We start from the raw sequence: 16740 nt of genomic DNA on the forward strand, positions 1-16740 counted from the left end.
TTAATTTCATTTTTTTTTACTTTTCATTGAACAAAAGTACAGTTTCTAAAAAAAAAATCAAGCAAAACTTTTTATTGCAGTGTTTAAATGATTTTTCAAAAAGTTAAAGATAAAATCATTTCCATATTGAAACCGCAAACATGAAACCTGATAGATAAATGTGACAAAATTTTCAGTCGTTCTTTTCTCGTCGTCTCCAGCGTCGCAAGAGAAAGCGGCCATACCCCCAGCAGGCTGCCGCGGTGGTTGCCACGACAACCAGCAGGGCAACACCCGTGTCTATGCTGTGATACTGGAACCAGTTCAGGTCACGTGACGCCAGCCGCAAGTGGGGCGCTCCACCATGTCGCATCACAAACTCCACCCAGAAGACAGCGGTGCTCAGCGGAGACTCTGGACGATCGCGATGCAGCGCGGACAAATGTTTCATGCTCGACCTGTAGCTGATCATCATGGGAAAAAAATAGTCAAGCGTTAGTGGGCTTTTATTATGAAGACGCTGAGTTGCAGATTGAAACACGCTGTGATAGGATGGAAATGTTTTATTTTAAATCAAACACTGATGTTTGTAATGGGGAAAATGTGCCAGTTAACTGAACACATAATAAAACAAGAATGAACTGATTATTCCATCACAATCAGATTGTCAAGGACAACAAGTACAAGTAGATATTAACCAGATTTTACATATACTTTTAAAAATGCTATATGTTGGTATTTAAAGGGCTGTTGCTCTCTCAGAACAAGCTGAACTTATCATGGTTGTGATGGTACATTTACAAAATGGATCAGAGAAGGAGGTGCCAGTCCATTTACATTTAAAAGCTTTCCATGTTGGGTAAATTATTTTTTGATATTATTTGACAGCGGTGTCAATGGGTAGGTTTATTATAAAATATATTTGTTTATAGAGCAAATATATTGGCTTCAATATACAACTTGCAAAATACCACCACGAGTGTAGGAATTACAGCCATTTTTATTTAGAGGTAGCAATATATCTTAATTTTTACTTTTTTCAGGTTAAACACAACTCACCTGGATTCTGACCAGGTGAAAGACTTAGACACTGCAGATTTTTAAACATATTTGCCTTAATAATGGTAGTGTTGCTGTCTTTGTTTCTGCCCATCATTGTCCATCTGCAATGTCAACAACTGTCCAATCAATTCTAAAGAATGTGGCTCAGTATAAGTAGGTAATTTTGCCCCAAACACTTAAGAATTCATCCTACTGGTTCTGTCAGCATTAATAAAGATAAGAGAACCAGTTCCTCTCACAGCAAAGATCAACAAATTTTGGTTTTTCCCTTCAGGGGTCGCCACAGCAGAATGTGTTCTGCAGATTGATTTGGCATGAGTTTTTACGCATGATGCCCTTCCCACGCAACCCTTCCATTTTGTCTGGGCTCAGCATCAAGGTAGGCCCTTGGTGGCTGGACCTTTTTTTTTTAGATAGAATAGACTTAAGTTCTGTTTTCAGCAGTTTTTTGAATATTGGGAGTGAGTTTGCTGAGTGTGCAGAGTTTTGTAGCTCATTCCACCATCGTGGGATCATTGCGCTGAAGAGCTTTGCTTGGTGTCTTCTGTGTGGTGCTAGGACCACCAGACGTAGTTTGTTCGCCGACTGCAGCGGACAGGAAGGATTGTAGACCTGAATGAGGGAGTTGAAGTAAGCAGGAGCTGTTGAGGTGATCACCCTGTAGGCAATAGACAGAACTTTGAACCTGATGCAGCTAGAGGAAGCCAGTGTAGAGATCTGAAGAGTGGGGTGACATGAGTCCTTTTTGGCTGATTAAAAATGAGGCGTGCTGCTACATTTTGGATGATCTGCAAAGGTTTGATTGTGCATACTGGTAACCCCATTAACAAAGTGTTGCAGTAATCAAGATGAGATACTACCAGTGCCTTTCTAATGAGCTGGGTTGTATATTCAGTGAGGTAGTATCTGATCTTTCTGATGTAGAGGGCAAATCTGCATACCCTAGAGACTGAGGAGATGTGGTCCTTAAAGCTCAGTTGGTCTTCGATGATGACCCCTAGATTTCTGGTCGGCTTAGTGGAGATAATCACTGTAGATCCGATGTTGTGTTGCGTTAAAGGTCTGGCTGGGAAGACAAGAACGTCAGACTTGGAGAAGTTAAGCTGAAGATGTCTCCCTCTCATCCAGGCAGAGATGTCTGAGAGACAGGCAGAACCCAATGTTCTACCACTGAGCCACCAGGTCCCCTGACATCATACACAACCAATGCTCTAAATTGACACAGGCTATGGAAGGGCACCCTTTCATGTAGGCATACCTACACTTAGTTAGAAGCATGTGACTGGAAACCATTTTAGACGTTGTAAAATACAGAGATGCTGAAATTAAACAACATGAAACATTAACATCTTTTCTATCTTGCCTCTACACTTGTCCTGTTAGATGTGTAGTGGTAGATGCTCAAGTGAGCAAGTCAAGGAGAAATCATCAAACCAAAGTGCTATGATAAGAAATGTTTCTGTTTTATGAGATGCAAGTGCAAAAAGAGCAGATATGACTTTTTAAAATATAAATATTTGTGCATAGGAAGTTGCAGAAGAGTTCAATATTGGGAATATTGGCAGTGAGGCTGCTGAGCGTGCAGTTTGGTAGCTCGTTCCACCATAGTGGGATCACTGAGATAAAGAGTTTTGCTTAGGATCTTTTACGTGGTCATAGGACCACCAGATGCCTTTTGTTAGCAGAGCATAACAGATGGGAGGGATTGTAGATGTGGTGAGGGTATTTAGATAGGGAGGTGCTGTCGAGGTGACCACTCTGTAGGTGAGAGTCAGAGCTTTGAACCTGATGAATCCAGTGCAAAGATTGAAACAGTGGTGAGACGTGTCCTTGTGGAGTATTAAATAAAAGCAAAAATTCTTTTGATCTTAAACTCAAATATCTTCAGAGTACAACAAAAGCAGTTATTCTGCCTTTCCGTTCTAATACTTCTTGAGCGGACTGTATACATAGTGTAGACCATAAGAACTAAAGCTGTTTCAAAATAACTCTCACCTTGGCTGACCGATGATGTTGTGTAGTGCTTCTGTCAGTTCATCGACTGTGAGATGGTTGAAGTTAAGGACGATGGCAGCACCACGGCGGGTCAGACGAGCAAGGTTGTCAGATTGATCACCAAACAGTGGGATGCCAATCACCGGCACACCATGATACACTGCCTCATATAAACCGTTGGTTCCACCGTGAGCCACGAACGCTCTGGTTTTTGAGTGACCTGAGAGAGGAAAAAGCAGGCTTTTGTTTTGAAAGCATTCTGTCTTGTTAGAATGGGATTTTTTAAAAATAAAATCAGATCAGCTAATGATCAATGTTGGCTTTTATTTTTAGAAGCTGTCATGTGATATGTTTTTTAATTAAATTAATTTAAATAAATAAAAATAAAACATTTAGTAGTGACAAACGAAAAAAGAGGTTTTTACCCAGCAAGTCATTCTGAGGAATCCAGTCATAAAGTTTTGTGTTTGCCGCCAAAGTTTGAGGAGTTTTTCCACAGTATCTCCATATCACCTGAACACAGACACAGAATATTCTGGACTAATGACTAAGTTCACGTGTGTTAAAATTCAGGACTTTTTCATGTAAACTTTAAAAAGCAGGTAATTCATCAGACTCTTTTTGAAGTTAACTGGCCTGAGTCTGAAACTAAAAATGACCAATGTTTGTTGCAAATTCAAACAACTGATATTGTTAGTCTTAATTTTGGTTTTGATCAGAAAAATTAATTCTGAAGACATATGTCTACCCGTGAGTGGGTGCAGCTTCTAACCTTTTGTGGGATCCGTCCGAAGGCGGTGGCCAAGACGTCAGCTCTCTCCATTGTCAGGTTGGTTACCATAGAGCCAAAGGAAACCACAACCACCCCAGCATCTCCTGAACTCTGCATGATTGCCTCAAGATCGTTCGGCAGTGAATTGGCTGGTTTACAGTGCAGACCCCCCACGTAGTGGAAGTTGGGGGGGCTTGGACGTGGAGTCTCCAGGTCCCAGAAAGTCCTGATTAGCCAGATGTCTGCTTTCCCCAGAGTCTCACAATTGCTGCTGGGACTTCCTGTCAAGACAGGAAAAGCGAGGCAACAATCATCATAATAAAAGTCTTTTTCTCATTTTGTTGTTTCTCTTTCTCGTTGTTTCCAGTTTCAAAATTTTTGGTTTTTATGTTAAGAGACATTTTTGACACCATTTACCTTACGTCTTCCTCAGATGTAACTGAAACTGTGATTGTTGATTATTTTGCCAAAAGACATGAGTACATCGCCAACGACCACCACCACCACCCTTGACTGACCTTTGACCTCGCTGTAGAACTGATCCAGAGTCAGCTTCCAGACCACTTCAGTCACAGATGATGTCACAGCATACATCAGTGTGTTAATCAGTCTCTCCACAAATGTCATATGGTCGCCATATGGCAGTGGGGAAGCGGGGACATATGATGGGGGTGCTGGGGCGTGGCCGCAGTGACGCTCCACGACCCCACCAAACGAGAAGCGCAGCGACAGGATAAGTGGCAGGCCGAGCATGTCGGCTACAAGGTCTCCACACATCACCATCGGGTCGAGCAGGATGACATCAAACGCGGCGTCTTGTAGGGTTGCCATCAGGTCCTTGTTCTTCAACATTGAGTCACACTGTTGCATACCAAAGTCGACTATTCGTCCCAACCATTCACGAACCCTCAAAAACTTATAGAGCGGAGACAAAAGATGCAACTCATACATGGAGAAGCGGATAAATTCTTGATAAATGTCATGGAATGCAGCCCTGCTGTAAGGAACCTGGACAAGAAAACAAATCTTATAAAAACCTTTAATTCTTATAAAAAAAAAAAACAATGGAGACCTAACCAAACTAAACCACTAAAACCCATTTAACCCCAGACAACTGTGTCATATGTGAACTGGGTATTACCTTAAACACCAGGAAGTTGAACTTGGTGGCATCGTCGCTGATGTTGTAGTTCACAGATGGTGATGCATCAGAAACCAGAACAGTGATGGAGTGGTTCCTCTTCACCAACTCCTCCATGATGGTCCTCATATTCAGCCAGTGGCTGTACTCGCCTGGAAACACAAGAACACGGCCACTATCCACTGAAAGGGAGGGAGCAAGGATGAGCAGGACAGGAAGGACGAGATAAACCTGCATCATGAAGCAAAATCAGAAATGATCCTTTGATGAAGCAAGGCCTTTCTTTATTCACACTGGAATCTGTACTGATCACATTTGTGTTTCTCGAGATTTTCAACAGTTGCAAAACCAAAGTCCACAATGATCAGAGGTCAGTCACAGATAAGAACTGGAATCTAATTGGACAACTGTTCACACCACGAACACTCATAAAAACAAAACTGTTTTTATTTCATATAGGACAGCGAGAGATAAAGACAAAGAAAATACTCCTTTATAGCTCTTTCTCCTGCTCAGCCAAACAGTGTTTCTAGTGTTTCTGAACTGTTAGCGACAGCAGATAACGTTAGCCGATTCTATTTTTTATTTTTTTTTGTCCTTTCGGCTTATCCCGTGAGTTCAGGGTCACCTGAATCCTAAACAACTCCTTAAAGTGCTATTAGTGGCTACTGCCCTTGTGCTTGAACAAGCCCTTTCAGAGCATAGGGGAAACGTCTTGGAGACCTACCACTTTGAGGGATAACCATGAGGACTTTGGGATAACATGACCTGGATGACTGAGACTCCCCACAGACCGGCAACTTTACTGGTTTTTAGAACAGAATTGTCAGCTGTTGTGCACCTCACGGGTTCACGGGTGTCACGTCCAGTGACTATAGTCAACCTGCTTATTGCAGCTTTTATGGTCGTTAACTCATCACTGAGTCTTGCAAACATGTCGCTCACCAAAATTAATCTTACATCCAAAATGCTGTAATCAAAAACTGACTGGCCTTATTAAAGCTTTACTCATGAAAAGTTATTATTTCTTGTTTAGTAGAGCCTTCATTACAATGTGACTGCTGGAGCAGATGATGTTGGAGTTCTTCAGGGAATGTTGCCTTTGTGTTTCACAGGTCTATTTGCTTGCAGTTTGATTAAGCCCCAGACCTTGTTCACATGTCCCATGCTGGCAACATGCATGAGCATGTTAAGTAAATTTACTACACACTTTGTGAAAAAGGTCCACACTGAACTCACAATCACCATCTATTTAAAATATTTTATCTCACTGCAAGGTTTCAAAAGACCAGAGCAGAGTGCTGGAGAGGCATCTGGGGTCAATGCTTTGGGTGTAGTGTCACTTATCTCTTTTTTTGTGTGTGTTTTGTCAACTAAGCCTCATGTAGATGGTTGCAAAGAAAATGCCCTGAAAATCCCTTTACACAGACACACAAACCTTGGCAGAAGAGTAGCATTTTACATACAAACAAATATTGTTTACAAGTACAGATTTGTGTACAGACACACAAATCTGGGTACAAACACACAAATAAACCAAAATACAAATATGAGTACAGATATGCAACTCTGAGTACACACAAACAAATCCCTGTGCACATACAAATAATGTTGCTAGTATTTTACTTCCATACAAATCCCTTTTTTGTGTTACTTGACTTGGCCAAAAAAAAAGCTAATTCTGAAACTGTAACTTTGGGTCTTTTATTTTTGACATTTGTACCGGATGTTGCGTCGGTGAATTTTCCGTCCGTTTAACGCCGGTCTACTGCGTAATACAGCCACCGACTCCGGCGAATTAACATTTTCGAGCTGGTAAATCGCCTACAGTGAGGGATGCGAGTATTTAACGGAGACTAACGGAAACGTGGGCATTGAAAAGGTAAAAATTAACAGTTACAATTTCTCCGTTTGTTTCTGTTTTCACTCAGCAAAGCCTGCTAATTGAAACTAGCCGCTGCTAGCTCGACCAGTTTCCTCTTATTTCCTCAAATCCACTTTTATCCTCACCTCGATCCGGAACATTTCCGCTTTCTCTGTTTTTACTTGGTTGTTGTCAGAATCGTGAAGTAATGAGCTGACAGCGAAACTGATCGAAATATTTCTGTTATATATATAACGGGAATCAATTATATCTCGCGAGAGAAAGTTGGAAGCAGCCGTAGCCGGAATCGTCCTATTTCATAATGACGCCAGGTAGTAAACCCCGCACTGCATTATTGGATTGATGGTGTAGGTCTAGCCTGCAACATACAAATATTGTCTAAGATGAAGTCTTACCTGTTGGCTCAAGTTTTATTTGTTCAGGTTCAGAATAAAATGAAGTCTTTGATTTTAAAGGTAGTGGAGTAAGAGGCATAGAAAATATGTGTAGTTATTGGTAGCTTAAATTAATTTTCTTTAAAATTACAATACTATTTGTTTAAGCAGTGACATGATTTTTAGCATTACCATTACAGTGCAGCATCATACATTAACATGTATACATTAACATAACATTAGCGTAACCATTTACGTGGTCTAATACATAGCTAACGGGATATTTATTAAGTTTATATAGTATTTATGAAGACCTCTGTTGAACACACACATTAAGCCCTAAATGATACTTCATAGAAGCTAAACTGTGTTTAAATGGGGAAACTCAAGCACTAAGATGGCTTTTATCTTGTCTTTGGCTAGATGTATAGCTAGATACTTTATTAATCCGGACAAATTTAAAGTATCCAATAACTTATCCAGCTTAAAATGAAATGCACACACTTACACAAACCCATTTAAATTAAGTTAGCTTAATAAAAGTGTACCATAGATCAATGCCTTTTGGCTTGTCCTTTCAGCGGTCACCACAACAGATTGTGTTCGATAAGTGGTTTTGGCATGAAATTTTCAGCAGTTGCCCTTCCTGCCACAACCTTCATATTTTATCCGAGGTCAGGACCCACTCGAAAGTAGCGCTTGGTGGCTGGGTGGGGCCACACCTGGTGAGGTGGAATTCAATCCTGTGGCCTTTTGCATTCCACCCAATGCTCTACTCCTTGAACTACCAGCCCCCCTGACAACATACACATCCAATGCTGACTAAATGAGGGCACCTGACTCTTAAAATCAAATCACAAGCTTTGTAAGCAGAATCAAAGTCTGTGATTTAAATTCCATCTATTATCTGTAAAAACGAAGAAGAAATTAATGAAAGAAATTAATCAGTTAAACCCTTAAGGGCTCCATGCGAGGGTGTGTTGTATTTACTACACATAATATCTATCTTTTCAAAGATTTTCTCTGATAAGCAGATGATGTTTTGCATCCTTCATAAGTTTTACATCAGCTCACTCTTTAAGGGATGATTGTTGATCTCTGATGACATTATTGGATTAAATAGATCTTCTGTATTTACTTACTTCTGAAGCTTTCAAGTGAAAAGCTTTTCTTTTCATTAATACCTTTTTTTTGCAGAATGTTTCTGATAAAGTTTGCCAAGTGTGTATTTTTGATTGTACCTCAGAGGTTTGGACCTGTCGTGGAGCTTTTCATATCCATCAGATTCTCTAACATGTTCACTGATTGTGAAATTTGTTATTTGTCATTAGTGGTCTTCGTTTGAGCATTGCCTGTGTTTTTAAAGTCAAAGCACCTCAGGATGATCTATATCTAATGATGAAATCTAACGATTTAGTGTAAGAGGCTAATCATGTCTAGATATTGTCTCCTGTTACTGTTTTGCTAATTTTTAACCATGGCAGGGTATTGTTAAGCAGCAACACTACGTTAAAGTAGGGTGTGATGGCATCGCGTACGATTAACACCCTGCCACAGGTTTCATATTGGGCAACATGATGCAGTAAAATCTCAAAGAAATAATATTTTGTTTAAAAGTCATCAGGCTTTCTGTGTTTTACGTTTGTTTTTATTTGGTCAAACTGTGTCTTGAAAGGTTGGGAAAACTAGTAGGTATGTGTAAGCGTCTTAATGGCATTATCAGTGACATCGCATAACTGCCTTTGAAGCTTTGCCTTTGAAGTTTGCCAAATCAGTCGTCAAGGAAATTAGGGTTTGTTCGGGCAGTTTTGAAAAAAACGGTTAGGAGAGCAACAACGAAGTAGTGGAAACTTGAGTGTGTAGCTGTTGGAAGTATACTGTTTCTTACCGTGTTCTGTGGAGTTATTTTCTGTAGAGTTACTTTATCAGCTCAATTGTGGAACATGGAATTCAATAAAAGTTCAGTGTTTTGTCATGCAACAACCACTGGAGTGGATAATTGTTGGACCACTAGACACCAGTAAGCCTGCCTCTACAAAGAGATTACACCTAGCATTGTGTGGTACCACTTACATATTTTCTGATCCTGTACCAATCCCAGGACACCAAACACAGTAAATGACTGTGCTTCTTGCGATTTCTATCTGACGGCTCAGAGCAGCTGTACAGAGCAGCACATTTGCTTCATAATACTTTCCATTTTTATTTTACAATAATTAACCAACTTAAAGCTAATCCCACAAAAATATGTATCCCAGTATCATTTGGAGAGCAGTTTGCTACAGAATCTGATCTTTCTGTGGTCTCTAACTGGAGAAATGATTCTCATTGTTGCTAGACTATACTATACTGTTGCTAGACGATAGCAATGAATTTGTCCTTAGAATAAGGAAAATCTGACTGAATTAATGTGTTGGATCTGACTGACAGCTGCCCGTGTGGCCTGTGCCTGCAGCAGGAACTTTTTCATTTGACAACTTAAAATCAAAGCGACTTCTCCTTTGCTCTGCAGTCACCATGCTCACTCAACCACTCAGTGGGGGTGATGACAGGGCGCAGGACATGATTGGTGTGTCTTCACCCTCCGCTTTTCCATTGGCTATTGTGGGGGATGATGTCACCACAGGGCAAACAGGTAAATGTTGAGTTTCTGTTTCTGCAGTTTGTGGTTATTTCTTGTGTGTATGAGACCTTATGTTTCCATGCAGCGAGAGATAGAGAGAGATTACTGACTGTTGTGTCTTCTCCTGCAGGAGTGTCCTCTTCTCTTTCTACTCCTCCTCATCCCTGTGCCTTCTCCTCTCCTTCATCTGTTACTCCTCCTAATTCTCATACCCCTGTCCCACTATCGATCCATATTAACCCTCCTCCACCTCCTTTCTCTGTCTCTTTATCTACTCCTCCTTTTATGTTAACTCATTCTGCCTCCTCTCTTCCTCCTATTTCGTCACCCCCTCTTCCTTCTCCTCATTCTCCACTTTTTTCAATCGTTTTAAATCCATCTCTCCTTCCTCCACCTTCGTTATCTCTTCCACCTTTTTCTCCTCCCCCCCTGCCTTCTACTACTTCTCACTCTTCTTCTTCCTCTTCTTCTATCTCCATTCTTCCTTCACCCTCTATTTCTCCTCCAACCCTCTCCCATTTTTCCACTCCTTCTTCCTCCTGTCATCTTCTGCCACCTTTTATCCATCCTTCACCATCTTACTTGTGCTCTTCAGTCTCTTCTTTTTCACTTCCTTCATTTTCTTCTACTGCACCACCTTCTCCTCATTTATCTGTCATTTGTTCGCCCTCACCTTCTCCTTCGGTTTCTACAACACTCAATCCTTCATCTCCTCCTCCTCCACCTCCCCCTCCATCCTGCTGCCCCTGCTCCTCTCTCCTGCCTCGCCTTCTCTCAACTCACCAGATGGAGGTGCGACGCATCTTGCGAGGAGCTCTGTCTTCACTCAGCCGTCGTTTGGACTTTTTCGAAAAGAAGAGCAGGCGGAAGAGAAGGAGAAGGATCAGGCAGACAAGAAAAGGTAAGTTTATACTTCTGGTATTGGTGTTGTGTTGTCCCAGGTAAAGAAAGAATCAGGTTCTGTGACAATAAAAAATATTACCTCACAGTGCGCTAATTAAGCTGATAAAGGGTTAACTGGGGCATGAAAAAATTTGTGAAATCACAGGATATGAATTCTTCAAGACAACACTGAAATTAGTGAATATGAAAATAATCTTGTGGAGCAGCTTCTTCTCTGTGTGTCTGATGGGGGCGGAGTGTCCCTGTCTGCAACAGAGAGGGAGCAGACAGCTCAGGTAAAGACAAAGTTACTCCCTAACACCCCTGAAAACATCAGTGCTTGTTCGGGGACTGACGTAAAAATGTTTTGCCACTTAATGATCTATAAGAGGAAATGATCAAAACACTCATTAAACAATCGCATACATTCGGAAAAGTGGTAATTTCAGCTCTGATCGCAATCTCCCATCCAGAGGAAGAGAATGATTATATGCAAACAAGTCAGCATTCATGCCCATCCGGATAGGCCTAATTCTTGTTTTTCAAGGACAAGTGCTTTTTTGTTTTCAGACATGGTCAATTTCATCACACTTAAAAACTTGCTGTATTTGCTCTCAGATTGTACATAATCCTTTCAGGCATAAATAATCAGGATGAGAAATTACTGCAACTAACCTAAACATATTATAACAACGGGAATTAAAATTAAACTAAATTCACTATAAAGGCAAAAAAAACAGAATTGAGACGAGCTGCCTTGAAACTAAACAAAATTAAATAGAAAAGAAAAAAAATTCACACTTTAAAACAATATTCTCTGCTCCTTCTTTCCACATGATGAAGTTTCCTTTATACCCTTGAACAGTAAGTTGCTCTTGTATGTTTGTTCTCCACCTGTAAGTTCCCATGGATAAAAGCATCTTGTAAATAACAAAACTTTAACAAACCCAGACATGAAAAAACTGAAACTAAACTAATTAATAATTCAAAGTGGAAAAAAGAAAAACTGTTTTAATAACACTGATTAAACAGTTAATCAGTGTGATGCTTTAATCAATGTGATGAGACGATCAGCCTGTGGCTCTGCTACAGCGGTATTGTAGACCAAGAGTGTCAGAATCTCTCCTGAGAACCAGGCTTAAAGTTTACTTACGACTCTGTTCATTAGAAACACCCAAATGTATTTAAACTCAATATACACTACCAAGAAAAAAGTTTGGAAACACCTACACACTTATGTATTTCTATTATCTTATTTGTTAGGCATGCCTCTGTGTGTGTTCTGCTCTTTGTCTGTTCTTTTTCTCTCAGATTACTCTCCTCCCTTGGCCTGTTGCACACCTGAGTAAAATCAGTGCTCAGGTGGAGGGAGGTGTGCAGGAAAATAGGGAGAACACATCCACACACACTGGCAGCTGCATTTTTGGTAAGGAGTTTTCTCCTTGCATTTCTTTTCAGTTAATTTGTACTTTATTTATATAGCGCCAATTGACAACAAAGTCATCTGAAGATGTGTACGAAGTCAAGACTATAAAGATGTATCAAGAAAACCCAACAATTTGCTTGCTCGGGGGAGTCCTACGCAATAGTGGATGGTAAAAACCCCCTTTAACGGAAAAAACCTCCAGGAGTCAGGAGAGAGGAGGAAAGGAGCTCAGTGCATTGGAGGGTGGTTCCCCCAGCAGTCTAAGCCTATAGCAGCATGAATATAACTAACTATAAGCTTTATCAAAGAGGAAGGTTTTAAGCCTAGACTTAAAAGTAGAGAGGGTGTTTGCTTCCTAAATCTGAACTGGGGAACTGGTTCCAATTTTCCCTCAAGCCTGCTATTTTTTGTGTTTTCATATGTTTAGGTGCTGGGATTTTCTTATTTTAGTTTGTTATTTGGACCTGGAGATTACCAGTAGTACAGTTATTCATCTTTTTGTTTGTTTAGGTTTAGTTTCGTGTATTTGGGTAATTTATAGGGAGAAGCTGTGAGAGACAGCCCATTCACCACAAATGCTCCCTACAGATTATATGAGAGAACAACAGCAGACCCATTGTGTTTGCCGACAGGCAATGGACACAATGTACTGCTCACACTTAAACTGCCCTGCTGTCGCACATGGAAATACATTTTCTTATAATACTGTCATTCTTATAGTACAATAAGAATAAAATGGAATAGTACAGGCTTTAATGGCAGTGTTTGTTGTGGTACATTTTTTAATATCAGTATACACTGCAGCATTTGTCAAGATGCAACACAAACAGTAAAGTCCTCTAACCAAACCATAGTCCTTCCAAACCTTTGATGGGCTTTTTATATTTTGTTTAGGAATGTCCCAATGCCCGATCCTCCCTTTGTGTACCTGTACACTTAAAACTTCTCCAATAGTGTGCCTGTTCCGACATTAGCCTACACAGGTAGGTGGAAGTGGAAAAATGTCTGTGGTTTAGAGCTGTTTTAGGGTAATTGATGAGGACAAAAGTAAAGCTGAATACAAACTCTGCTGAAGTCTAAAGACCTAGTTACTAACAGTCATACACGTTCCAAGAATAATTTTTAAACAGTTAATATTTGTGACTGACATCAGCAACAGCAAGAGTTTTATATAGTAACTAGAACGTTACCTTAAGTTTGCTTAGTTTTTTTTTAACCTTCATGTTCCTGTCTATACTCTACAGTCCATGTTGTCTACACTTGTCCACCCAAGATCTCACCCTAAACCTGTGCTTTGTTCGTCTTTTTTCCTTTTCTTGTTTACCGGTCACCGTCATATCTGCTTTTGCAGAACAACACGTGAGAATTTCCATTTTCACAGGATTTGCTTTACTACAATGGATGAGGATTTTACTGTCCAGCAACTCATACTAGAAGCAAAACAGTTTCGTACTCGTAACAGTGCTCGATATCGGTGAGTACTAAAATGTAAGTACTTCTCCGGAAAAAGTGGCACTGAGACATCTCTAATTTTGTTACATGCTTCATTAAAAATTCTACACAATAATTCCACATGGAAAAGGATAATACCTTTTATTGGACATGTAAATGATTCACTGTTGGGGCGGCTGTAGCTCAGTTAGTAAGACAGCTGTTCATGGACCGCAGGGTCAGTGGTTTGACTCGCGGTCCCTCCTGGCTATGTGCTGACAGTCCTTGGGCAAGACACTGTGTGAAGGGGTGAACAATGAGCAATATTGTAAAGCGCTTTGCATAAAAGCGCTATATAAGCAGATTATTTACCAAAATGTAACGAGAAATAGGCCTTTCCATTTTCATATAAACCACAAATTTAATTTACAGAAAATTTGCTCTATCATATTTATCTATCATTTAGATAAATTGGAATATGAAATTTCTGTCTAAGCACCCTAATTATGTAGTGATTGATCAGATGTGATCAGCTTCTTTGTTGTGTTGTCTAAAAACTGGAAATGTCTTTATGTTGGTTATCTGGTCGTTCTAAAGTGGATTTTATCTTTGTCACAAGCCTCAAATTTGATGTTTTCTCTACTTTAGATCCACCTGCTTTCACTTGCTCCAGTAGCCCCACCTCTATCCCACCTATTGTTTCCTCCTCTTCACCATCACCCACATCATTCTCAACATCCTTGTCATTGGACCGAGAGGATACACTAATCAGCAAATCGGAGCAGAGCAACAGCAAAGAAGGCGAGAAGAAGATGGGGGCGAGGAAGAGGAGGAACAGTCAAGTCGAAGTTGAAGAAGAGGAGGATGCTGGAAGGTTTGTGGGGCAGATGGCGGTCTCATTCACAAGACAAGGAGGAGGCGCAGAGGCATTGCTCACTTTGCATGACTTCAACCACAAAAGAAGAGAGCAAGGAGAAACTGGCCAACCAGAGAAGGATGTCAGTGTCATTGTCAGGCAGAACGGCTACAGGTGAGAGAGGATCAGAAACATCAGGGAACAATTGAGACCAAGAGACCCAGAGAAACCACAGTGTAACGTCAAAAACTTTTAAATGTGAAATATCAATGTTTGTTTACATTTTTTATTCTCCAGCTCAACTTCCCATCATCCCTTGCACCGTCTTCAGTCAGCCCAGAGTGGTTGGACCAGCACCCAATCCGAAGCTGCCTGTGTCTCTTTTGTTCAGTGGCACTTCTCCAACTCCATCTTGTCCACCTCCCTCTTCTCTAATCACAGGTTTTCCCACCGGCGGCTCTGCTGCTTCTTATCCTTTAGCCCCACCTCGATGTTGCAGCTGTCAGCAGTTTCTGTGGAGACAGTGTCAACGCTGTTGAAGGGTGAAGCTTGTGAAAGTCCACTGTGGCCCCTGAAGGACTGGACAGCCCCACCTAGTCTGAGCAGCGACCATTGGTTGGTGCACAACACACCTTAAAAATAATAAGTAGTCATCTAATTATCAGTTAATTGAACACTTAATTAGTATTCATTTAAAGAGGCACTAGATTCTAGGCTTCAGCCCGGTTCACTCCATCCAAGGTATTTAAAAATATAATGTGGGGGCAGAATGATTGTGTTTGTTGTTTGAGTTAAATGAAGCACATAAAGATGGGGGAGGTCAGGGAATAGTAGCAGGCTGTTGTAGATAAGTGAAAGACCGAAACCTGAATTCTAGTCATAAGATTTCATTGTGCACAGATTCACGGTGCCAGACAGCCCAAGAACATAACAAGCCATACTACCCAATTCAGACTAGATGTGTTATGTTGTCTAAAAAGCTTCAAAAAGCTCCAGTTTTGTCTCATCTGTCCAAAGAACATTCTGCCAGAAGCTTTGTGGCTTTTCTCTATGCGTTGTAGCAAATTCCAGTCCATCTTTTTCTGACCTCCAGACACTAAGTTGAGTTTGGAGTTCATTTGTCCTTAGTTTTCTATTATTTTAACTTTCCTTCTGTTTAATCATAGATCAGCTTTCCTTTTACAGCCACATCCACAGAGGTTGGCTACAGTCCTGTGGAAAACCTGACAATTCTTATTTAACTTATTAATAACACCAAACTGCTCGGTCTTAAAAACCTTAACCTTTACCATGTTTGTCTGTAGTTTTTTCTTTCATCCACCCACATGGTTTTTCCTATCACTGCTAAGCTGATGACACACATAATTTTTTTCCTTTGGATAACTCCAGTGTTTCATTACACATTTCTTCCTGTCTGATTGGCTGAGAGAGACATCTCTAGCTCAACCTTTTCAAGAATGAAGTTTTTCTTCCAAGCCAGACCTTAAACACAACAGAGCATCAGGATTAACCTTGGACCCTTAGCGATTGTCTTCACCATTGACAATCGACTGACTTACTGACCACATCTCCTCTGTCTTTAGGGCAATAGAATTACATTAGAAAGATTAAACCCTACCTCTCTGAATATACACCCCAACTTATGGTGCACAAAGCAGCACAATCAGTGCTAAAATGTGGAAGCTCGTCTTACTTTTAATCATCCAAAAAGGATATGTCACATTACTCTTCAGCTCTCTGCACTGGCTTCATCAGGTTCAAAGCTCTGAGTCTCCTACAGAGTGGTCAACTCAACAGCTCCTGCCTACGTGAATTATTTTTTATTCAGGTCTACAATCCCTCTCTCCAAATGAGTTTCTGGTGGCAACATCACCACACAGAAGACACCAAGCAAAATTCTTGAGCTCAGTGAAACCATGATGGTAAAACGAGCTTTAAAACTCTGCTCATTCAGCAGCCTCACTCCCAATATTACAAAAAACTGCTAAAAATAGAACAGAACACTTCTTCTGATAGCACTTTTCTGTGATGTTTTCTTCTTGACTCTTGTATTTCTGCTGCCTTGTAGCTCACCTACAGTCTGTTCAGACCCTGCAAACAAAGGTTGAATCGAGTAGTGGATTATACTGACTTTGCAATAAAAGTAATCTCCATCAGAAATACTGTTGCTTTAGCCCTATCTCAAACCGATAATTTGCCAGTAATAATACACATGATTTCAGCATTTTAATTTCTAAAACTGCAAACCTCAATTTGAAAACATACAGCACATTACTTCAATATCTTTATATTATGTAGTTTACCTAACTCAATA

General features: G+C 40.5%; 2 protein-coding genes across 10 annotated transcripts in view; one reads left to right on the forward strand and one right to left on the reverse strand.

The window, feature by feature from the left end:
• Nucleotides 1-7801, reverse strand: LOC137103219 (UDP-glucuronosyltransferase 2A2-like). Of its 6 annotated transcripts, none has more exons than XM_067483326.1 (8): nucleotides 6960-7796; nucleotides 4950-5180; nucleotides 4327-4816; nucleotides 3809-4089; nucleotides 3462-3549; nucleotides 3037-3256; nucleotides 1983-2103; nucleotides 1-443 (listed from the first exon to the last, which is right to left on the reverse strand). In XM_067483326.1, exons 1-8 carry the CDS (start codon nucleotides 6972-6974, stop codon nucleotides 309-311), a joined length of 1581 nt encoding a protein of 526 aa, XP_067339427.1. In that variant the 5' UTR covers nucleotides 6975-7796; the 3' UTR covers nucleotides 1-308. The 6 variants fall into 6 exon arrangements, 4 of the variants coding, with proteins under 4 accessions (XP_067339427.1, XP_067339426.1, XP_067339425.1 ...); XR_010911416.1 differs by having other exon boundaries at nucleotides 302-443; nucleotides 1983-2107; nucleotides 6960-7793; XM_067483324.1 differs by lacking the exon at nucleotides 1-443 and adding an exon at nucleotides 461-1699 and having other exon boundaries at nucleotides 6960-7801.
• The window catches only part of wu:fi75a02 (uncharacterized), a 12544-nt gene continuing 2469 nt past the window's right edge, over nucleotides 6666-16740 (forward strand). Inside the window, exons 1-5 of one of the 4 annotated variants that reach the window (XM_067483322.1) lie at nucleotides 6666-6831; nucleotides 9721-9843; nucleotides 10427-10732; nucleotides 14219-14600; nucleotides 14724-15041. In XM_067483322.1, coding sequence (XP_067339423.1) covers nucleotides 9726-9843; nucleotides 10427-10732; nucleotides 14219-14600; nucleotides 14724-15041 — 1124 coding nt within the window. In that variant the 5' untranslated portion in view covers nucleotides 6666-6831; nucleotides 9721-9725. Of the gene's footprint in view, nucleotides 6832-9720; nucleotides 9844-9961; nucleotides 10733-14218; nucleotides 14601-14723; nucleotides 15042-16740 lie in introns of all 4 variants that reach the window. The other 3 variants (XM_067483320.1, XM_067483319.1, XM_067483321.1) reach the window with 3 other exon arrangements.

Source organism: Channa argus, chromosome 18, assembly GCF_033026475.1.
Source record: "Channa argus isolate prfri chromosome 18, Channa argus male v1.0, whole genome shotgun sequence".
NCBI lineage: Eukaryota > Metazoa > Chordata > Actinopteri > Anabantiformes > Channidae > Channa > Channa argus.